Source organism: Balaenoptera musculus, chromosome 16, assembly GCF_009873245.2.
Source record: "Balaenoptera musculus isolate JJ_BM4_2016_0621 chromosome 16, mBalMus1.pri.v3, whole genome shotgun sequence".
Classification (NCBI taxonomy): domain Eukaryota; kingdom Metazoa; phylum Chordata; class Mammalia; order Artiodactyla; family Balaenopteridae; genus Balaenoptera; species Balaenoptera musculus.
The window spans coordinates 77,846,388-77,870,281 of NC_045800.1; the positions used below are offsets into that span (position 1 = coordinate 77,846,388).

The 23,894-nt window shown below is 40.5% G+C and overlaps 1 protein-coding gene across 1 annotated transcript in view; it reads right to left on the reverse strand.

The window, feature by feature from the left end:
• Positions 1–2,536: 2,536 nt before the first annotated feature.
• The window catches only part of RYR2 (ryanodine receptor 2), a 740,642-nt gene continuing 719,284 nt past the window's right edge, over positions 2,537–23,894 (reverse strand). Inside the window, 5 exon segments of the mRNA XM_036828245.1 lie at positions 2,537–3,996; positions 13,518–13,569; positions 14,518–14,618; positions 16,710–16,774; positions 18,211–18,367. Of these exon segments, the coding sequence (XP_036684140.1) occupies positions 3,901–3,996; positions 13,518–13,569; positions 14,518–14,618; positions 16,710–16,774; positions 18,211–18,367 (471 nt within the window). The 3' untranslated portion in view covers positions 2,537–3,900.

The following is a 23,894-nucleotide window of genomic DNA, read 5'->3' on the forward strand; positions in this document are numbered from 1 at the left end:
GGGAGGCGAGCGGCTGAGGCTTACCGAACTCCCCTGGCTGCCTCGCCAAAGATGATACTGGCGGCTGATTTCTTGTCTCGTCGCAGAAGGAATTCAGGGACAAGGCGGGAGGTCAGGAAAGTAAAGCAAGGGTTTATTTAAGCGACTGTACGCTCCCTAGGGGAGAGCAGCCGGGCTCGGGTGAGTAGCTGCCCTGAGTTTCTTTGGGAAACTTGTTATGTGGATGTAGAAATGAAGAGGTGGAATATTCATTTGGGAGGGGGAGGTTTGGGGGTTGTTTTCCCTGATTTTCATCAGCCCCACCTTCCTGAAGGGAGGAAGGATTTTTGTCCTTATTTAGCCTTGGTTGGAAGTATCGTGGCATCGGTGCATGATGAGAACTTCTTATATGCAAGGCTAATTTTATTGTAATGAGGGCATAGTGACCAAAAGGTTACAATGGACACCAGAGATTCCCGCCTTTTCCCACCTTTCTTTGTCTGCCTTCAGGACACTCGTCACCCCAAAATGTGTGGTTTCCTGTCAGTCTGGAAGTTCCTACTTTTCTTTGTCTACCCAAGGACCCCTGCTCTTAGGTGTGTGGTTCCTGCCACTTGGCCATTGCCCCCCTTGCTCTGCTCCTATCTAGCTAACTGCCTGCTTTAGCTGTTTATCTTATGGAGTAGAATCAAGAGATGTTTCCAAAGAAAAAAAGTGGGGTAGGAATAGATGAAATAAGAAAGGGAGAAAAATGGCTGTGAGAGTGGAAGCAGAGACATGAAGATATGATATTATGATACTCTTTGTGATTGTTTGAATACTTGAAAATTTCTGAGGGGATTACATTTCTTGAGTTTGAGTTAGGCAGTCCTGAGCTTAATCAGAGAAGGAGAGAGTCCCAGTGTGTTTGCAATTCGTGCAACATTTCCTGGGAGATTTAATAATAATGCCAACGCAGAAAATCTGCCCCTTCCCCTTTGAGGCCTTGAGACGGAAACAAACAGGTACCCTCCTCCTCTGTCGGCCACTGACAGCACCAATGACAGTTTCTAAAGTGACCAGCTCTGCTCCTTCCAACACTGATGGCCAAAGTCCCCAAGTGGAAGGAAGCTTCCTTTCCTGAATTCAGCCTTTCTCTGCTTCTCCCTGAGCACTTGTCTGTCACTGACCAGGGCTGTAAAGCCAGGAGCAATCAATCAGGAGAGTCTACAAGAATCTGCAGAATCCAGGGGACAACTAGGAATTTGTTTGCTCACCTCTCACCTGTACTGTTGTTTCATGTCAACTCTGACTTTGGCATTATGAACAGAAGGCCTGAATCTGTCAGACTTCATGTCCCAGAAGAACATTTATTCCTCTGCACTGCGTGCTTCCTCTGAAGTGTTTTGTGGCAAAGGGGAACGTGGTCTTGGATGTTTTGTGGAGCTGACCTCATTTATTTTATCCAGAGTCCTCAGAACATGAGGTCACCTCCTTGAGCTGGATTGAGGATTCCCACAGCACAAATTGACTCCTTCACCCAAATAAAAATGTTACTGAGAGGTTTAGTATGAGCCTCCCCAGAATGTGCCACTTTGGCATGTGGATCACTTTGAGCTGAAGTCAGTCAAGCCTCATAAGACTCAGGAAGAGCTTTTTACCTCCTCAAGTGTCTAAAAGAATTCAGATAGAAGACCTGGTCCAGGAAGAGAACCATCACCAGGGGTAACTATAGAGAGTGTGGGCTGGTGCGGGAAGCTGGGGGGAGCCCGGCAGGGCCTGTTTGTTCTACCTGGCACGGCAAAAACTTGTTTACCAAATATTTGCTCTTGCCACCGTCCTGTGGAATTGTCTTCGTTCCCTTTGAAGGTCCAGACCCCACTCTCTTCTCCTGAGCTCAGGATGGCGCATAAGCCTCAGTTGCCTCACCGTTGGGAACCTCCCATGTCTTTGTGGGGCTCACGTACATAAAAAATTGTTTTTCTCCTGTGAACCTGTCTTATGTCCATTTAACCTAGAAAGGAAGAAGGGCAAAGTTTTTCAAGACAAATGCAAAATCTAAGTGGTACACAGCTGTGATGTTGTGCCAATGGGCTGAAAAATGACAGTAGATACCCAGCACCGCCCTTGGTACACAGTAGATGTTCAATTAGCATTGGAACGTTTCATATATCACTTACTGGTGTGCCAGTCCTCTTCCAGATTAAGACAGAAAATGAATCCCTACTGTTGCATGGAAATGAATTTGCCCTGAATAAGGAAGAGCTTCCTAAAATGAAAGCTGATTAAAAATTAAAATGATTTGGGAGACAGTGATTTTTCTGTTATTGGTGGCTTCCAAGAAATCTGGATGACCCCAAGACAAGGAAATGACAGGGGTGGAGCTAGGTGATTCAAAATGCTCCATGGCTCTGAGGTTCCGTAATCATAAAAGCAGAAAACTTGCTTAGCCACAGGGACGTATGACAGGCCTTAAGGCAGTGTTTGGATTGCCCTAGACACACACAACTTAAAAGCTCAAGGCTTTCAAGGCTTTTTGATGCATCCCAGTTATAAGTGAAATGGAGAAAGAGGGTGAGAAAGTTAAATAGTTTAATCAGAGCAGTTTTACAATTCTAAAATTAACAAGCAGACCTTGTAATAAAAGAGCTCCAATATTTGCAAAATGACCTTGCTTCCATTCTGAATCTCTTTTTTATTTGTAAAGATTCGCATTACATTTAAAAGGACTCAAAATGGAGTGATTGATATATTATTATTCGTGTTTTTTTTGATGCAACTGATGAAATCCCTGAATGGATATTGCTTCAGCTTTGATATTAAAAAAATGGCCTGACAAGAAGTCCTTAATCCACAACTGATCACAGGTGGCCGAAAGAAAGAGAAAAACCCAAAACTACTGTCAAGTTCATAATGTATCACATTGTTGGTGGATGACACTGGCTCCAAATATACAATTAAGCCCACGACACTTTATTACTATGAATATAATTATCATGAAAGTTCTTTCACGTGGATCAACTTGCTTCTGAAGGTTTTCTTGGTTCGTTTAAACTTGCATAATAAACATGCAATGAATTATTTCTTTTGAAAGTGTATTTTTTGCAGTCTTTTTGTTTTCATACAAAGATTTCATAAAGTTGCAATATTGCATCAGAGCATTAGCAAAATAAGAGCAGGAGCACAGGGGGAGGGGAAATGGGCATCTGGATGAATGAGAAGAACCTCCTCGCATCCTGAGACAGGCCACCCGTCTTCTTTAAAAGGTGCACGCAAACTGCTTTTCTTACCCTCCCCCACCAAAGAAAAGCATGAAAGAAAAAAAAAAAAAAACCCTCACAAAAATCAATCTAACTAAGAAAAAAAGTCGACATAAAGAAAATAAAGATGTTTCTTCATGCACATATCTTCTGCATAGCTCAACCCACATATAGTAAGGCACTATTTCCCTTCGTAACTGGTGTCCACGGCAATCTGGTAAGTGCGACAGTGCTCTGTGACCATTAGAGAGTTCCTTTCCGGATGGTGAAATAAAGAGGCCGGATGAGTGTGGCTGCCACGCTTCTCTGTGAAGGTCCCACAGTGCAAGCTGATTTCCAGGCGTCTCAGAAGGAAATCTGTGTGTGTAATGATTGAGAGTCTCCAGAATGGTTTTCTTTCCAAAGTTCCTATTTTGTCCTTGTATGAATTTAGATTATTCTTCAGTCATTATTCTCAAAGAAAATACACTAGGTGGGGGAAAAAGCACAGTCAAGTCTTCAGAAACACAGCTTCACTGCTCCGAGAAAGCATGTAACGCTGGCAATTCAGAAAATCAGCAGATGTTTCCAAGGGAACAGAGAGAGAGAGACAGAGTCTAGAAACAGAAGAACAGAGACAAAGACAGAGAGAGCGTGTGTGTGTGTGTGTGTTTTTGTTTTCGGAGGTGATCTGGGACTGAGATTAATTTAGCTGGTCTTCGTACTGTTTCCGGAAACAATCCCCAGCCGGGAAAAATTCCCAGCACCTTTCTTGATACATCTTCCAAACATAAGATTCCTGTAAAAGTAAAGGCAATGTGTTAAGAACATCTTTCCCTAGGATCTCTGTGTTACCACAAAATATAAGATAGAAAGAAACTCAAATTTGTTATTTTATATACATATATATATATATATATATATATATATATATATCACATATGTATAATGGTGTATTTCACATAGTTATAATCCCAAATTCATTTAGATAGTTCCTAACTATACCAGGTCTTATTTATTTCTACTAATAAATAATCAATCTTCATCCTGACTGTAATATAATAATGATAAAAAACCTATTTGTGATATATGATTTTGAGGGTTCCTTAAAACTATTATTTTTGTTTAATTGTACCATTCAAATTCAAACTATTAACAATGGGAGGTGAATATTTGTGGAGGGAGAATTTCAAATAGCTTGGGCAGAACCTTAAACATTTAATATGCAATTATTTATTTATTTTAATATTTTAAATTGAAGTATAGTTGATTTACAGTATTGAGTTAGTTTCAGGTGTACAGCTAAGTGATTCAGTTATACACATACATATATTTTTTTCTCAGATTATTTTCCCTTATAGCTTATTACAAAATATTGAGACTAGTTCTCTGTGCTATACAGTAGGTATTTGTTGCTATCTATTTTTTATATATAGTAGTGTATATATGTTAATCACAAACTCCTAATTTATCCCTTCCACTCCTTTCCTCTTTGGTAACCATAGATATGTTTTCTATGTCTGTGGCTCTATTTCTGTTTTGTATATAAATTTATTTGTACCATTTTATTTTTGGTTCCACATATAAAAGATATCATATGATTTTTGTCTTTGTCTGACTTACTTAGTATCATAATCTCTAGGTCCATTCATGTTGCTGCAAAAAGCATTATTTCATAATTTTTTATGCCCAAGTAATATTCCATTGTGCATATGTGTGTGTGTGTGTGTGTGTGACGTCTTCTGTGTCCATTCATTTGTCAGTGGACATTTAGGTTGCTTCAATGTCTTGGCTATTGTAAATAGTGCTGTAATGAACATTGGGGTACATGTATCTTTTCAAATTAATGGTTTTCTCCAGATATATACCCAGGAGTGGAATTGCAGGATCATATGGTAGCTCTATTGTTAGTTTTTTAAGGATCCTCCATACTGTTCTCCATAGTGGCTGTACCCATTTACAATCCCACCAACAGTGTAGGAGGGTTCCTTTTTCTCCACACCCTCTCAGCATTTATTATTTGTAGACTTTTTGATGACAGCCATTCTGACTGTTGTGAGGTGATACCTCATTGTAGTTCTGATTTGCATTTCTCTAATAATTGGCAATGCTGAGCATCTTTTCATGTGCTTTTTGGCTATCTGTATGTCTTCTTTGGAGAAACGCCTATTTAGGTCTTCTGCCCATTTTTGATTTGGTTGGTGGTTTTTTTGATATTGAGGTGTAGGAGCTGTTTGTATATTTTGGAGATGAATCCTTTGTCAGTTGCATCATTTGCAAATATTTATTCCCAGTCCGTAGGTTTTCTTTTCATTTTGTTTATGGCTTCCTCTGCTGTGCAAAAGATGTTTAGTTAGGTCCCACTTGTTTATTTTGGTTTTTATTTCCATTACACTGGGAGACAGATCCAAAAAGATATTGCTGTGATTTATGTCAAAGAGTGTTCTGCCTATGTTTTCCTCTAGGAGTTACACAGTATCCAGGCTTAAATTTAGGTCTTTAATCCATTTTGAATTTATTTTTGTGTGTGGTGTTAGGGAGTGTTTTAATTTCAGTCTTTTACATGTAGCTGTCCAGTTTTCCCAGCACCACTTATTGAAGAGACTGTCTTTTCTCCATTGTATATTGTACCTCCTTTGTTGTAAACTAATTGACCAAAGGTGCGTTGGTTTATTTCTGGGATTTCTTTTTTTTTAAATTGTTATTGGAGTATATAGTTGCTTTACAATGTTGTGTTAGTTTCTGCTGTACAGCAAAGTGAATTTTATTTATTTATTTATATATCTATATCTATATCTCCCCTCTTTTTTAGATTTCCTTCCCATTTAGGTCACCATAGAGCATGGAGTAGAGTTCCCTGTGTTATACAGTAGGTTCTCATTAGTTATCTATTATATACATAGTAGTGTATATGTGTCAATCCTAATCTCTCAGTTCATCCCACTTCCCCTTCCCCCTTGATATCCATAAAAGTTTGTTCCCTACATCTGTGTCTCTATTTCTGCTTTGCAAATAAGTTCATCTGTACCATTTTTCTAGATTCCATGTATAAGTGATATTCCATGATATTTTTTCTTTTTCTGATTTATTTCACTCTGTATGACAGTCTCTAGGTCTATCCACGTCTCTGCAAGTGGCACTATTTCATTCCTTTTTATGGCTGAGTAATATTCCATTGTATATATGTTCCACATCTTTATCCATTCCTCTGCTGATGGACATTTAGGTTGCTTACACGTCCTGGCTATTGTAAATAGTGCTGCAATGAATATTGGGGTGCATGTGTCTTTTTGAATTATGGTTTTCTCAGGGTATATGCCCAGGAGTGGGTTTGCTGGGTCATATGGTAGTTCGATTTTTAGTTTTTTGATGAACCTCCATACCATTCTCCATAGTGGCTGTACCAATTAACATTCGCACCAACAGTGTAGGAGGGTCCCCTTTTCTCCACATCCTCTCCAGCACTTATTGTTTATAGAGTTTTTTGATGATGGCTATTGTGACCGTTGTGAGGTGATACCTCATTGTAGTTTTGATTTGCATTTCTCTAATAATTAGTGATGTTGAGCACCTTTTCATGTGCCTCTAGGCCATCTGTATGTCTTCTTTGGAGAAATGTCTATTTAGGTCTTCCGCCCATTTTTTGATTGGGTTGTTTGTTTTGTTGATATTGAGCTGCATGTGCGCCTTGTATATTTTGGAGATTAATCCCTTGTCGGTTGCTTCGTTTGCAAATATTTTCTCCCATTCTGAGGGTTGTCTTTTCATTTTGTTTATGGTTTCCTTTGCTGTGAAAAAGCTTTTAAATTTAATTAGGTCCCATTTGTTTATTTTTGTTTTTATTTTCATTACTCTAGGAGGTGTTATCAAAAAAGAGCTTGCTGCGATTTATGTCAAAGAGTGTTCTGCCTCTGTTTTCCTCTAGGAGTTGCATAGTATCCGGTCTTACATTTAGGTCTTTAATATATTTTGAGTTTATTTTTGTGTATGGTGTCAGGGAGTGTTCTAATTTCATTCTTTTACATGTAGCTGTCCAGTTTTCCCAGTACCACTTGTTGAAGAGGCTGTCTTTTCTCCATTGCATATTCTTGCCTCCTTAATCATCGATTAGTTGACCATAGGTGTGTGGGTTTATCTCTGGGCTTTCTATTCTGTTCCACTGATCTATATTTCTGTTTTTGTGCCAGTACCATACTGTCTTGATTACTGTAGCTTTGTAGTGTAGACTGAAGTCAGGGAGCCTGATTCCTCCAGTTCCATCTTTCTTTCTCAAGAGTGCTTTGACTATTTGGGGTCTTTTGTGTCTCCATACAAATTTAAAAAATTTTTGTTCTAGTTCTTTGAAATGCCATTGGTAATTTGATAGGGATTACACTGAATCTCTAGATTGCCTTGGGTAGTTTATTCATTTTTCTAAAAATTTATTTTATTTTATTTATTTTTGGCTGCGCTGGGTCTTCGTTGATTCACACAGGCTTTCTCTAGTTGCGGCAAGCCAGGGGCTGCTCTTCATTGTGGTGTGTGGGCCTCTCATTGCGGTGGCCTCTCCTGTTGCAGAGCACAGGCTCTAGGTGCACTGGCTTAAGTAGTTGTGGCTCGCAGGCTCCAGAGCACAGGCTCAGTAGTTGTGGCTCACGGGCCTAGTTGCTCCGCGGCATGTGGGATCTTCCTGGACCAGGGCTCAAACCCATGTCCCCTGTGCTGGCAGGTGGACTCCTAACCACTGCACCACTAGGGAAGCCCGGTTTATTCATTCTGACAATATTGATTCTTCCAACCCAAGAACATGGTATATTTTTCCATCATTTTGTGTCATCTTTGTTTCTTTCATCAGCATCTTATAGTTTTCGAAGTACAGGTCTTTGCCTCCTTAGGTAGGTTTATTCCTAGGTATTTTATTCTTTTTGATGTGATGGTAAATGGGATTGTTTCCTTTGTTTGTTTTTGTCCTTATGAAATTCTTTTAACTTTTTATTAGAGTGTAGTTGATTTACAATATTGTGTTTCCTCAAGTGAATCAATTATACATATACATATATCCATTCTTTTTTAGATTCTTTTCCCATATAGGTCACTACAGAGTATTGAGTAGAGGTCCCTGTGCTATACAGTAAGTCCTTGTTGATTATCTGTTTTACATATAGTAGTGTGTATATGTCAATCCCAATCTCCCAATTTATCCCTCCCCCCTTCCCCCCCGGTAACCATAAATTTGTTTTTTACATCTGTGACTCTATTTCTGTTTTGTAAATAAGTTCATTTGACCCATTTTCTTAGATTCCACATATATATGTAATATCATATGATATTTGTCTTTCTCTGTCTTACTTCACTCAGTATGACAATCTCTAGGTCCATGCATGTTGCTGCAAATGGCATTATTCCATTCTTCTTTATGGCTGAGTAATATTCCACTGTATGTATGTACCACATATTCTTTAACCATTCCTTTGTCGATGGACATTTAGGTAATGGGATTGTTTCCTAATTTCTCTTTCTGATTATTTGTTGTTAGTGTGTAGAAATGCAACAGATTTCTGTGTGTTAATTTTGTATCCTGTGACTTTACTGAATTCCTTGATGCTCTAGTAGTTTTCTGGTAGCATCTTTAGGATTTTTTATGTGTAGTATCACATGATTTACAAACAGTGACAGTTTTACTTTTTTTCCAATTTGAATTCCTTTTATTGCTTTTTCTTCTCTGATTGCTGGGGCTAGGACTTCCAAAACAACACAGAGTAAAAGTGGTGAGAGTGGACCTTCTTGTCTTGTTCCTGATCTTAGAGTAAATGCTTTTAGGTTTTCACCGTTGAGTGTGATGTTAGCTGTGGATTTGTCATATGCAGGCTTTATTATGTTGAGGTAGGTTCCCTCTATGCCTACTTTCTGGAGTGTTTTTGTCATAAGTGGATGTTGACTTTTATCAAAAGCTTTTTCTGCATCTATTGAGATGATCATATGGTCTCTATCCTTTAATTTGTTAATATGGTGTATTACACTGATTGATTTGGGAATATTGAAAAACCCTTGCATCACTGGGATAAATCCCACTCAATCATGGTGTATGATCCTTTTAATGTATTGTTGGATTTGGTTTGCTAGTGTTTTGTTGAGGATTTTCATGTCTATGTTCATCAGTAACATTGGTCTGTAATTTTTTTTGTGGTATCTTTGTCTGGTTTTGGTATCAGGGTGATGGTGGCCTCATAGAATGAGTTTGAAACTGTTTCTTCCTCTGCAGTTTTTTGGATTAGTTTCAGGATAGGTGTTAACTCTTCTCTAAATGTTTGGTAGAATTCTGCTGTGAAGCCATCTGGTCCTGGACTTTTGTTTTTTGGGAGTTTTTAAATCACAGGTTCAATTCTAGTACTTGTAATTGGTATGTTCCTATTTCTGTTTATTCCTTGTACCTTTCTAAGAAGTTGTCCATTTCTTCTAGGTTGTCCATTTATTAGCATATAGTTCTTGTATTAGTCTCTTATGGTCCTTTGTGTTCCTGTGGTTTCCTACGTAACGTCTCCCTTTTCATTTCTAGTTTTATTGATTTGGGTGCCCTCCCTTTTTTTCTTGATGAATCTGGCTAAAGGTTTATTCGTTTATCTTTTCAAGGAACCAGCTTTTAGTTTCATTGATCTTTTCTATTGTTTCCTTTATCTCTATTTCATTTATTTCTGCTCTGATCTTTATGATTGATTGTTTTCCTTCTACTGACTTTGAGGTTGGTTTGTTCTTTCTTGAGTTGATTTAGGTGTAAGATTGGGTTGTTTATTTGAGATTATTCTTTTGTTTCTTGAGCCTATATGGCTGTAACTATGAAGTTTACATGGCTATACACTTCTCTCTTAGAACTGTTCTTGCTGCATTTCATAGGTTTTGGAACCTCGTGTTTTCATAGTCATTTGTCTCAGTATTTTTTAATTTCCCCTTTGATTTCTTCAGTGATCCATTGGTTGGTAGTAGCATAGTTTCAGTATCACTACTTGTGACTGGTCTGTTCATATGTTCTATTTCTTGCTGGTACAGTCTTGGAATATTGTACTTTTCTAAGAATTTGTCCATTTCTTCTCAGTTCTCCCTTTTGTTGGCATATAGCTGCTTGTACTAGTCTCTTATGATCCTTTGTATTTCTGTGGTGTCCATTCTGACTTCTCCTTTTTCATTTCTAATTTTATTGAGTTCTCTCCCTTTTTTTCTTGATGAATCCGGGTAAAGGTTTATCAATTTTGTTTATCTTCACAAAGAACCAGCTTTTAGTTTCATTGATCTTTGCTATTGTTTCCTTTGTGTCTATTTCATTTATTTCTGCTCTGATCTTGATTTCTGTCCTACTAAATTTGGGTTTTGTTTGTTCTTCTTTCTCTGGTTGCTTTAGGTGTAAGGTTAGGATGTTTGAGATTTTTCTTGTTTCCTGAGGTTAGACTGTATTGCTATATACTTCCTTCTTAGAACTGCTTTTGCTGCATCCCATAGTTTTTGGGTTGTCAAGTTTTCATTGTCATTTGTTTCTAGGTTTTTTTTTTTTATTTCCTCTTTGATTTCTTCAGTGATCCATTGGTTGTTTAGTAACATATTGTTTAGCCTCCATTTGTTTTTGTGTTTTACAGTTTTATTCCTATAATAATTGGTTTCTAATCTCATAGCATTGTGGTCACAAAGGATGCTTGATATGATTTCAGTTTTCTTACATTTACTGAGACTTGCTTTTTAGCCCAGCATGAGATCTATCCTAGAGAATGTTACATGTGCACTTGAAAAGAATGTGTATTCTGCTGCTTTCGGATGGAATGCTCTATAAATATCAATGAAGTCCATCTGGTCTCATGTGTCATTTAAGGCCTGTGTTTCCTTATTGATTTTCTGTCTGGATGATCTGTCCATTGATGTAAGTGGGGTGTTAAAATCACCCATTAATATTGCGTTACTGTCAATTACTATTTCCTACCTTTACTGTATGTTTGCCTTACAGGTGAGCTTTCCCATTTTGTAATTTTTTTTCTAGTTGTTACCTTTTCCTTTCTGCCTAGAGAAGTTCCTTTAGCACTTGCTATAAAGCTGATTTGGTGGTGCTGAATTCTCTTAACTTTTGCTTGTCTGTAAAAGATTTCTCCATCAAATCTGAATGAGAGCCTTGCTGTGTAGCGCATTCATGGTTGTAGGTTTTTCCCTTTCATCACTTTAAATATATTATGCCACTCCCTTCTGGCCTGCAGAGTTTCTGCTGAGAAATCAACTGATAGTATTATGGGGAATCCTTTGTATGTTATTTGTTGCTTTCCCATTGTTGCTTTTAATATTTTTCTTTAATTTTTGTCAATTTTATTATTGTGTGTCTTGGTGTATTCCCCCTTGGGTTAATCCTGCCTGAGACTCTCTGTATTTCTTGGACTTAGGTGACTGTTTCCTTTCCCATGGTAGGGAATCCTTCAGCTATTATCTCTTCAAATATCTTCTCAGACCCTTTCTCTCTCTCTCTCTCCCTTCTGGGACCCCTATAGTGTGAATGTTGGTGCCTTTGACATTGCCCCAGAGGCTGCTTAAACTGTCCTCATTTCTTTTCATTCTTTATTCAGTTTTGAAACAGTGATTTCCACCACTCTATCTTCCAGCTCACTTATCCATTCTTCTGCCTCATTTATTCTGCTATCAATTCCTTCTACTATATTTTTCATTTCACTTATTGTTCAATTGTTTGGTTGTTATTTATATTTTCTAACTAACTCTTTGTTAAAAACTTCCTGTTACTTCTCACTCTGTGTATCCATTCTTTTCCTGAGTTCTTGGATCTTTATGATCATTGCTTTCAACTCTTTCTCAGGTAGATTGCCTATCTCCATGTCCCTTAGTTCTTCTTCTGGGGTTTTATCTTGTTCCTTCATCTGGAACATATTCCTCGGCCATCTCATTTGCCTGAATTTCTATTTGTATTTTTATGTTTGTGGAAGGTCAGTTACGTTTCTTGACCTTGGAGAAGTGGCCCTCTGTAGGGGATGTCCTATGTGTCCCAGCAGTACACTCCCCTCTCATCACCAAGGGCCAGGGACCAGGTGGTCCCAGGGTAGTTTCTGACCTGTGTTTGCAGACTCAGTTCCACAGAGTGGAGGCGATTGTAGTTTTCTTCCTTCTGGTGTCTGTCTGCCCCCTGGTGGGTGAGGCTTGTCTAGAGGCTTGTGCAGGCTTCCTGGTGGGAGGAACTGGTGCCTCCGCACTGGTGGGTGGAGCTGGGTCTTGGCCCTCTGGTGGCTGGCCATGTAAGGGGCGTGTCTAGAGGTGGCTGCGGACTCAGGAAGTCTTTCTTTAGGCAGCCTGTCTGCTGATGGGTGGGTCTGCATTCCCACCCTGTTGGTGGTTTGGGTGTTGGGTGGAGCCAGGTCTTGGTGCCAAAATGGTGGCCTCTGGGAGCGCTCAGGCCAGTGAATCCACCAGTGTCCTTGTCCCCATAGTGAGCCACACCTGCTTCCCCAGGAGCCCCTCCAAGACCAGCAGGTAAGTCTGGCCCAGGCCCCTATGAAGTCACTGCTCTTGCCCTGGGTCCCGGGGCAAAAAGACCTTGTGTGTGCCCTCCAAGAGTGGCATCTCTGTTTTGCACAGTTCTTTCTTTGGAGCTCCTGCACTCAAGCCCTGCTGGCTTCAAAGTCAAGTGCTCTGGGGTGGAGGGGTCCTCCTCCTGATGTCAGACCCCAAGGCTGGGGAGCTTGATATGGGGCTCAGAACTCTCACTCCTGTGGGAGAAGTTAGTTCTGCAATATAATTAATTATTCTCCAGTGTGTGGATCACCCACATGGGGCAGGTATACGATTTAATTATATTGCAAGTGCACCCCTTATACTGTCTCGTTGTGGTTTCTTCTTTGTCTTTGGATGTAGAATATCTTTCTTTAGTAGGTTCCAGTCTTTTTTATCAATGTTTGTTTGTTTAGCATTCAGTTCTGATTTTGGTGTGCTCCTGAGTGGAGGTGAGATCAAGGTCCTTCTACTCTGCCATCTTGTCCCAGGATATGCAATTATTTTTAAATGACTGTAATACTACTGAATGAAGTTCATTTGAAATCATCTTCTATCTGATTAAGCAATCAAGTATATTATAATTATCAAAACCCAAACTCAGCATTTTCAGCTAATAAATGTGCAATTCTAATTTTACTTTTTCTACTACAGCAATCTTTGCATACTCATCCAGGATAACAGGAATTTTATACTAAGATACCATGACTAATATCTGAAAGTAATTCCAATATTAATGTTTAATGTACACATTTATTCCAAAATGCAGAGATTCTTTTATCATTTCTTTTAGATGATGTATGGTCACTGTTTACCTACCTGTCCTGTGTGCTCTGTTTCATCTTTGTTTATGAGATACATCAGAAAAAACCTACAGATACAGAGAGAGTAATCAGAAATGGATTGTATGGAAATATCAGCATAAACAAATACTTCTGGTTCTGCTATGGACTAACTCTTCATGGCAGAGAAAATAAATGGGTCAAACCTGCAGGGCCAAAAAAAAAAAATGCCATGGGGACCAACAGCTTAATCAGCTTTTAAAATATTTTTTTCAAAGGAGCTATAATGTGTTCACAGATCAAGTTGTTATACCTCTTGGGAGCTGCTTTATACCAGGCTCAGTGCCAGACCCTGCCTGCAACTGTTTCCACATTCACTCATGGAGAAGGAATTGCAATCCTCATTTGCAAAACCGAGAATTAAAAAGGTTCAATAACTTGTCTAATATCACACACTTGTGAATTCCAAAACCCACTTTTTTTTTAAATTGCTACAATGCTACTCTATATCTTTTCTGTTAGATATTAAAATCAGGTTAGAAACGGATTAAGAAATAATATTGTACTGAAGTACAGTTTTGGCTAGTCTCAAGTAAGAGCCAGATTTCTATGTATTAAAAAAAATGCAACATTTAACTGTTTCCAGGGGTGCCTAAAGAGGTCTGTGGTTCTTCAGAAAAGAAAAATGAAGATTCACATATCTCTAGGGAGCAGCTGGAACGTTCCTGTTTGAAATGGCAAACATGGCCAAAGCTCTCTGAGAGGCTTGGTACATATTCTGCTCATCCTTTCCACCTTTTCATTTCATGTTCTAGAAGGTATTGTTCACGTGGAGGGCTGCAACTTCCTTTCCTAAGTCAAGTCAACCTACTCGAGGAAAAAGAACCACTAGCTGTGGGTCTTTCCCTCCAAGAGGTATAAGAAGCCTGAAGCCAATGGTAAAGAGAGGGGCTCTCTGTCCTGTTTCCCCGGCTTGCTAAGGTGGGGGATGCCTGGGTATCAGGAGAGGCAAGGGAGTCCGAGTCAGGCACACTCACAGATAATTGGCCAAGTTGTGTTCCTGTAAAGTGTGGGTTTCAAAGCCATGGGGCACAGTGTCGAAGTAATCATTGCCTATCCCACAGATGAAGCACTTGGTCTGGAAGACAAAGGCAGTATTCAAAGGTCAGAGTTCAGAAAGCAAAACAAAAGGAAAACACAACTCACCACTCAGGGGCAGCTACTTGGATTATTCGGTCTACATAAAAGATCATCCCATAAGACTGTGCCAAGCACCTGAGTATCAATTTAACTGTTGCCACCACTACATCTTGCGGTGGGGTTTAAATGACATAGGAACCAACAGCAAGAAGTAACAGAGGCAGAAGGAAGAGAACAAGATGATGATGACCGAAAAGCAATGTCTTCTTTTCTCTAGCCTAAGTGAGCACGCCCACGCTTGGTGATCACGCTTGTTCATTACACTGGCTCAAATTATCTAGGTAGGACTGAATGTGTCCTCAACTGAAACCACAAACTTGGTATCTATCCTAGCCAAGTCTGATGACCAAGCTGGTGGAGGGGGGAGGCACAAATTCCTTCCATCTGGGGAGGACCAGACCAAATACCAAGCTGTGAGGTGTTGAATCAACAATTCAGAGAAGGTCCGCCACATGCCAGGCATCATGCTAGGCACACAACCAGTAGACATGTACTGGGATGACAGTCCACTCTAGAAACAGGACACCTGCTCTCTCCGCTTCCCTCCCATCCCATCCATCTCTCTCTTCACCCGCTAGGTCTGCCATCTGCAGGCCTGATACCCAAAACCCAGGGAGAAGCAGGCCTTCCATTTTATCATTAGCATCTCCTATGTATCAACTCAAATGAATTCAATAATTATTGTCCTCATGTGGCTCCAGATGCTCATCTTCCCTGCAAATTAGAAGCTGTTTCATACCGTCAGAGGCATGTTTATGATGCCCTAGATGCGAGAGCCTAGAATCAAGATGATTAAGGTAATTTATAATTCTCCCTGCCTTACTGATCAACAGCTGCCGACAGCAGAAAGGCTGCATTCAGCATCCAGTCTTGTACACCATTCAGTGTCTCTTTACTAAACAGGTTCCCACTTAACGGCTTTCCCCAGGAAACTGCCCTTCCTCTTTGTTACCTCTCTCGGTCACTGTGTGTGTAACTGAGCCACCATGCTTCTTCCTAGAGGCTCATGCTGGACGGAACCTCAGTAACATCCCCGCTTGCTCCAAACTCTTCATCCTCTGCATCTGGCCGGTCACCAAGTTCTTTTCATGCCGAAGAAGTACTGCTTGAATCCATTTGGCTCCGGCATCATCTCCTACCTAGAAAATGCTGACAGCTGCTTCCCTGTCCCTGGGTGTGCCAGTGTCGAGCTCACTCCCCCATTTTAATCCATGGTTATCTTTTTAAAATGTAAAATCTGATCACCTCACTGCCCTGCTTAAAACCCTTTTCTTGAAAACCCTTTTCTTGTTTCCCAGCCTGTAAGTTACACTGTAAATTTCTCAAATGCATGATTAGGCTCTTAATTAGCTGGCCTTCTTCTCCAGCCCCATTACTAGAAAGTAATGCTTCATCCTGAACCAGTTATGCTTCCAAGAAAAAAAATCTGCATATCAAATTCCCTAAAATCAGAGTCTTGGTATATAGAACGTCAGGCGGTGACGTTTTCACAGAATCCAATGTGAATGGCACCCCTGGTGATGGGCATGGTGGGGCACGTCGGGGTGGGGAGGTGGCCTGAACTGGCCTGTGCGCTCGCTCTCTCTCAAATCCACACCTCTGCAATCTTCAGGCCTCAGCTTGGGCATCCCTTCTTTTAAGTACGCCCCTGATCATATAAGAGGAAATTAGACACCAGCCCCAGAGACCCCGGCACTCAGGGTTTCCTCCTATAAAGGGCTCACCACACTGCTCATGATGTCCTGTCTACTTATTTGTCAGCGGATCCACCACTTTGAATGAATGGTCTCCCCCTCCTGGAGGGGCAGATGGCGCCACACTACTGTTTGTATGTACCTGGCGCCCACCACACGGCCTAGCAACAGTGCTCAACTCTGGGTACTGCCTGAATCGAAAACAGGCCAGTGAAGCCATGCATTGTTCACGTCCCTCCCCCTTCTCCCATAGCCGTCATTCTTTGATAAAAGACAGTGGGGACAGGCAGTGTCCACAACAACAGAAACGCAGAGTCAGAAACAGAGAGACTCACCTCCATGTCTTCTTTGACCTGTTCTTGTTGGTCTCTTAGTTCCCCAAAAGCATCGATAATTAAACCTAGTGTTCAGTAAAGACGGGATTTAATCTATCAACCAGAGAAGGATAATGAAATTCACAGCCCCCTGGCTAAGCCTCCCAAGGAACGGGACCGTGACACTGGGAGATGCTCGGAGCTTGGCAGAAGATGTGAGCGCGCACTGGATACTCCTACGAGGGCAGCAGTGTTCTCTCTTTCTTTGGGGGGCAGACAGACATGCAGTTCCCAGGGCACACACATACTGCCTGAAAAGAGGTTTAAAAATGAAGGGACAGCAGGAAAAACCTTGGGTTACCTTGGCATCAGCAAATGGTATGTTACTACCTGCTTCGCGCCAAGAAGGAGCAATGGAGATTTATGGTCATAAAGTACAGAAAATGCCACTAATGAGATTTTCAAGTGCTAATTTGCAAATCAAACATGCCCATGTTAACTGTAAGGAATTCGCCTCGAATCATTTTTTTCACAAGTTCGTCATCAATAAACTTTCCATAACGTTATTAACTGTAGCAATCAGCAACTAACGGCTTCCTGCTGCTTAGTTCCCTTTTCTCCTGTGACTTGCCGGGCTGTACGTTTTCTTCCAAGTGTTTTATATGACTTTGCCCTCTTCTAAACACATTATTGTTACACTCAATAAAGACATAAAGGAAGGGTTATGAATCCTTTAAACGCGTTCCTGTACTTCACTGAAAAAAGGGTATCATTTTTTTGCCTGTGGAATTTAGAGGATAATGTCCCATTTATAGACATTTAATTCAAGCTAGGATAAATGTGTAAGCAGAAGAAGACAACATGAGTGATTTTTCTGAGGGAAAAAAAAGTTACCTTGGAATAAAAGGAGAGGAAAAAACCACCCGCTCCAAGTTCCCTTGGAGTAAAAGGAAGACGGAATGGGTCAACATGGCACGGTGGTTGCACGTGACGGCTCTGGGTCCAGACCCTGTGCGTTTGGATTCCAACCCTGACACTTTTCAGCTGTACACGTCAGCCAAGTTACTTAGACTTACTATGGCTCAGTTCCTTCAAATGTGAAGCACAACATTCTGCTCCCAGGGCACACGGAACAGACATCATTTTTAAAGAAATCTTTTCAATAACCCATGGCTTAGAGCTTTATATAATTTCCATGTGATAGACCCAAAGAGGCTCAATGGCTCACCCACCACTAGTTGTAAAGGTCAGCAGCGGCAGGGCGGGAAATCAGACCCAGGAAAGTGCTCTTCCCGTTCTGTTATTTGAAAGGAGGCCAGAGAAACCTGTATCCGTCTCCCCGCTAGAGCAGGGTCCCTTGCTTCTTTGTTTTTCCCTCTACAGATTTCCAATGAAGAAACACTGAACGGGAGAGTTCCATTTGGCTTTTCTAGGAAACACCTGACATTCTTACCCTGTGTTTTAATGTTAGCGTCAACAATATGTAGGTCAAATTCTAGGTCTTCTTGAGGATGATGCTTACCTTGTATTATGGCCAAGAGAATGACGATTACAAAGAAGAAGAAGGTGATGTCAAAGATGATTCGATAGATCTCATATTCATCGCCGGCTGGGTCTTCGATTTCATCACCGATACCCCCTCCGGCACGTACCCCGACATACATGTGGAACATATAGCACTGGAAAAGAGAGGAATGGCTTCACTTCCTGGAGGACCACTGCCCATTCTTATACTCAACACACCTAAGATTATCTCTCTTGTTCCTAATCTTCACTGTGGAAATGATGAGCATCTTTGCCTTCAACATCACCTCTTTTTGTTTCAGTATCTGTAATTGTGATGCAAACACTTGGCTCTTACATTCTGCTGTCTTTTAAACAAAACTCTGTGCTGCCTGCTTAGCACCTGCTGTCATACTTTGCAGGAAATGAAAAATACCTCACTAGCATCAGGCATAAGGTTATCCTATTAAGATCACAGTCAGGGCCGCAAAACTATATTTAATTGCACTGTTCAGTTTTTTGTGAGCATAACAGACAAAGGAATGGGGAAGTAAAAGTCCATTGTATAACTGGATGGAATGTTAGAAATTAAGTGAGGAAAAAACCAAACTTAACACTTACCATCCTCTCATCTATCACATTGGAATATAATGTGGAAATTTTTTAACTTTAATGTCTAGAGTAAAGAAAAATGAGAGAGGCAGGGAAGAAATAGCAGCTCATTGTTTAAACTCTGAAACTTTAAAGCAACCAACAACATGTACAGCTGCAAGTGTCCATTGCCAAAAAAGAGGGGTGCAGTAAAGCACTTTGGGGTAGGGTTTCTCAGCCTCAAATCCATTAACATTTTAGGCCAGATAATTCTTTGTTGTGAGGTCTGTCTTATGCACTGTAGCATATGTTTGTTAGAAGGATCTCTGGCCTCTACTCACTAGATGCCAGTAGCGCCCCACCCCACAGACAATCAAAAATGTCTGCAGACATTGCCAAGCGTCCTCTGGGGTGGCAACATCAGGACCACTGGATTAAGCATCTAGGGTTTTATCTTTATTTAGGATAAGTCCACACTCTCCATTCCAGGCCCTCTGATTTAGCCATACTTCCCCTCTCTAAGTTGATCTTTTACTGCTCCCAAGCACTGCCCTCTCCTCTACCCATGCCTCCTCCAAATACAATATTCCTGATTCTAGATCTTTGCCTGCATATTCTCCTTACCTTGCAATATTCTTTCCCATTTGTATCCCATTAGAACCTACTCATCCTTCAGCGCCTCAGTGAATAATCCTTCTTCCATGAGGCCTCCTCAGACTGTTCGAGACACTCCCATTTACCCAGCTGATGTCACCCATCAATGCAAAACAGAAAACACTGTCTGCCGTAACCCTAACGAACGGGGCAAAGACCTCAAAACAGCATCTTCACTCACTGAGACACCACACTCCTCTGGTTTTCTCCTACATTTCTGGTCATTCCTTCTCAGCTCCCTTGGCTGGTTCTTCCTCATCTCCCTATCTCTTCATGAACTAATGCCCAGGATTGGGTTCTCTGACTTTTCGTTTCTTTTAGGACACTCCCTTGGGGAACTTTTCCAGTTTCATGCTTAAATATCATCTGTGCTAATTACTTCAAAAAATTTCTGTTTACACCTTGGGTCTCTTTCCTGAATTCCAGACTTGTATCTCCAACTTATTTTTCATTTGATGTTTTATGATCTCTCTCACTCCACTAGAATTAGTCCCATTATAAGAAGAATTACTTGGGTTACTACTCTATCATCAGTGCCTAAACAATGTCCAGCACATGATAGGTACTCTAAAATCACTTGTGGGATGACTGAGGAGTGAAAAGTTATGACTGGTCAGCTGTTCTCATGGAGAACGGCTCAAACAGACCTCAGATTCTCAGGTCATTTTAAAGAGCATAAAGTTCAGGCAAAGAATAGGCAGCAAGATGACACCAAAATGCTCATAGTTCAACAGCTAATTACTGATAGGAAACTTTTTGTATTCTGCATCTAAGTCAGACGCCTGGAATTTAATGAACAGAATTAAATAAAGGTTGGGTCACTTAGGCAATAGAAGTGAAAGCAAAAATAAACGAATGGCATCTAATCAAGCTTATAAGCTTTTGTGCAGCAAAGGAAACCATAAGCAAAACAAAAAGACAGCCTATGGACTGGCAGAAAATATTTGCAAATCATGTGACTGATAAGGGCTTAATTTCCAAAATATACAAACAGCTCATACAATTCAATAAGGAAAAAACAAACCACCCTATCGAAAAATGGGCAGAAGACCTAAATAGACATTTCTCCAAAGACAACAGACAGCTGGCCAAAAGGCACATGAAAAGATGCTCATCATCACTAATTATTAGAGAAATGCATACCAAAACTACAATAGGGTACCACCTCACACCGGTCAGAATAGCCATCATTAAAAAAATCTATCAATACAAATAACAAATGCTGGAGAGGGTGTGGAGAAAAGGGAACCCTCCTACACTGTTGGTGGGAATGTAAATTTGTACAACCATTATGGAGAACAGTATGGAGGTTCCTTAAAAAAACTAAAATTAGAGTTGCCATATGATCCAGCAATTCCACTCCTGAGCATATACCCAGACAAAACTGTAATTCGTACAGATACATGCATCCCCATGTTCACTGCAGCACTATTTACAATAGCCAAGACATGGAAATAACCTAAAAGTCCATTGACGGATGGATAAAGAAGATGTGGTACACGCACACACACACACACACACACACACACACACACACACACACAATGGAATATTACTCAGCCATAAAAAGAATGAAATAATGCCATTTGCAGCAATATGGATGCAACTAGAGATTGTCATACTAAGCTAAGTAAGTCAGAAAGAGAAAGACAAATACCATATGATATAAATTATATGTGGAATCTAAAATATGACACTAATGAACATATCTACAAAACAGAAACACACTCACAGACACAGAGAACAGACTTGTGGTTGCCAAGGCTGGGGGAGTTGGAGGAGGGATGGATTAGTTTGGGATTAGCAGATGCAAATAATTATATATAGGATGGATAAACAACAAGGTCCTACTGTACAGCACAGGGAACTATATTCAATATCCTGTGATAAACCGTAATGGAAAAGAATACAAAAAGAATATATACATATGTATAACCGGAATCACTTTGCTGTACAGCAAAAATTAATGCAACATTGTGAATCAACTATACTTCAATAAAATTAAAAAAAAAAAAAAGATTGGGTCACTCAGAAAAGAGGTTGGTCAGTCTGGGATGCAATAAGCAAAGAGCATCACCCCAGAACTGTTCTGGAGCCCAGGGAAGGGGGTCTCTCTTACAGAGAGGCCAGGAGAGTCCTGTTTTACAGACAGCCTGATGAGACCATTGGTGCCTAAACTTAATCCTGCATTCACATTTCCTCGAGGCTTAAACATTCTGGATTCCTGGTACCACCTACTGAATCAATCTTTAGAAATAAAAATTTGAAGACATTTAAAAAAAGCCCTCAGGACATGGCATTAATTTCTTAGCACTGTTTGTCTAAAACAGGGCTTGAAACTGTTAATGGTGGATCTGTGGGTAGAGAAAGTTTTATTTTCCCTGTATATTCTTGCATACTGTTGGAATTAGTTTTTACCACATGCATTTCTTATTTTTATTAAGAAAAATTGGGGGTTATATGTTTTCTCCAAATCTGCCCACACATGTGATTAACTGTGGCTACAGGAAATAGAACTATTATTGCAGCTGCCTACTCTTTACTTACTGAACTAACATAGGCCATCCTTTCCTGGCTTTCCCATTCTTAGCTTTGTTTATAATCCTCCCCCTGCCCCCTTCGGCTGGCGACTTAATTTGGACAATCTACCTGGCTGTGGTCTGGCATTTCTCCATGTCAAATTCTGGCCCTTTGACTCCCCACACTAATGGCCATAGTGGGCCAACAGTGGATCACTGCAGTTCCCTGTGCAGGTCCTGGAATGCCCTAGCTCTCCAAGCCCGCTTATTTGACATGTATGTGACTAAGATGGTCTAGCTAATTCCTCTTGCTAATTCCTGCGGACCAAGACTTTTGGATTATAATTTGGCTCCCCCCATAGAGTTTTTCTATAGAGAAGAGACTATCAACTTGTTGCTTGAACTTTTAATGAGTGGAATGTTGGTATTCTGACTGATACGTCTGACTCTTAGGAGTCTGGTTAATGTGAGTCTGTCCTCAGGCAAATGATTCACTTTTACTTTCTAGACATTAAAGTTGAAAACAAGACCATGGAATGAGGCTAAATTACCAAAGTAAATGTCTCCTTCTTTTTAGATCTCTCGTCAGCCACTTGGCCTCTCTTGGCAATATGTGCATCTCACTGCTCGCCTTCATTCTATGATAGCACTAAGAATTTTGAGGAGGGGGTTCCACCATATTTCATTAAAATGAAATATGGTCATACTGTGAAAAGAGAGGTAGAGTTTTGTGGATGTGCTTAGTTAGGCTTAATAAGATACCAAAGTGAAAAAGAATAAAATGCACAGTTCACCAGTGGGATTTTGATATTGATTTTCCCAACCTTCTCCTTCATTATCAGAAATTCTCACCAGAAATAGCAGGGCCATGGCTGCTGTGGTGGAGTAGGAGGAAATGTGACCAGCCAGTCACAGGAGGCGGCAGGCTGTCAGATTACCATTCTGCGCCTGAAAAGGGAAGTCCTTTCATCTACCTTCCTTTTCAGAGAATCAGATTCAACCTGATAATAAGAGCTGGAGGAGCAATGCTGGGCAGCAAAAAGTTACACTGCTTTCTTCAGAGGACCTGAGTAATGAGGGAGGAAGGTGCCTGGTGCTACAGAAATGGGGACAAGGCAGTTGCTAATTCTCAAGATTTAATATTCTGTGACTTTCCCCCCATCCACCTCCTAAACTGATACATTCTGGGGTTAATCATTGTTTTTGTTGCCTTTAGGGGACACTGAAGAGTAACAGTTTCTAGTGGGCTGGTGAAGATCCTTATAAGATCTTTACCTTGGCCAAAAAAAAGGCGGGTGTGGGGAGAGAAACAGACACAGGGAGAGAAAAAGAGAAAGAGAGAAAACAGATTATTCGTTGAGAAGATAGGGTAAAATAAGTACTTTAGAACAACTACGTAAGCAGGTTACTTCCCTAGGAGTATACTTTTTAGCTCAACCACCTGGAAAGCTTTTTCCAAAATACACAGGTCTTGATACCTTTCCTACAGTTTCTGACTCAAGGGATCTGGGGTTGGTCTTGAAGATCTGTAGATTTACAGAGAGTTTTCCTGGTGATTCCTCTGGGCATTTGAGGCTGAAAACCACTCCTTTTGAGATGAATGCTCTTATATATGCCACATCAGTCTCCCTGGCTCTCTAGCTGCAATCAGCTTTTTGCCCTGGACTTGAGAACTTTAGATTACTTTTCAATTTCTTCTCCTACATTCTTGGTGAAGAGGTTCAAATCCTATCAGGTTATGGCTGGTTTAATTAGATTCTCTGGCTCGAAACACTGTGATTCCAAATAAATAAGTAAGTAAAGAAAGAAGAAAAGAAATTTAAGTGCGAATCATCACTGACTCTGCAAAACTGCAGCTACAGTGCCACCTGCTGTAAGTTATGAAACCCTGGCGGGTGAATTACGTCCCCTGTAAAACCTACAATGTTCTCTGAGACCC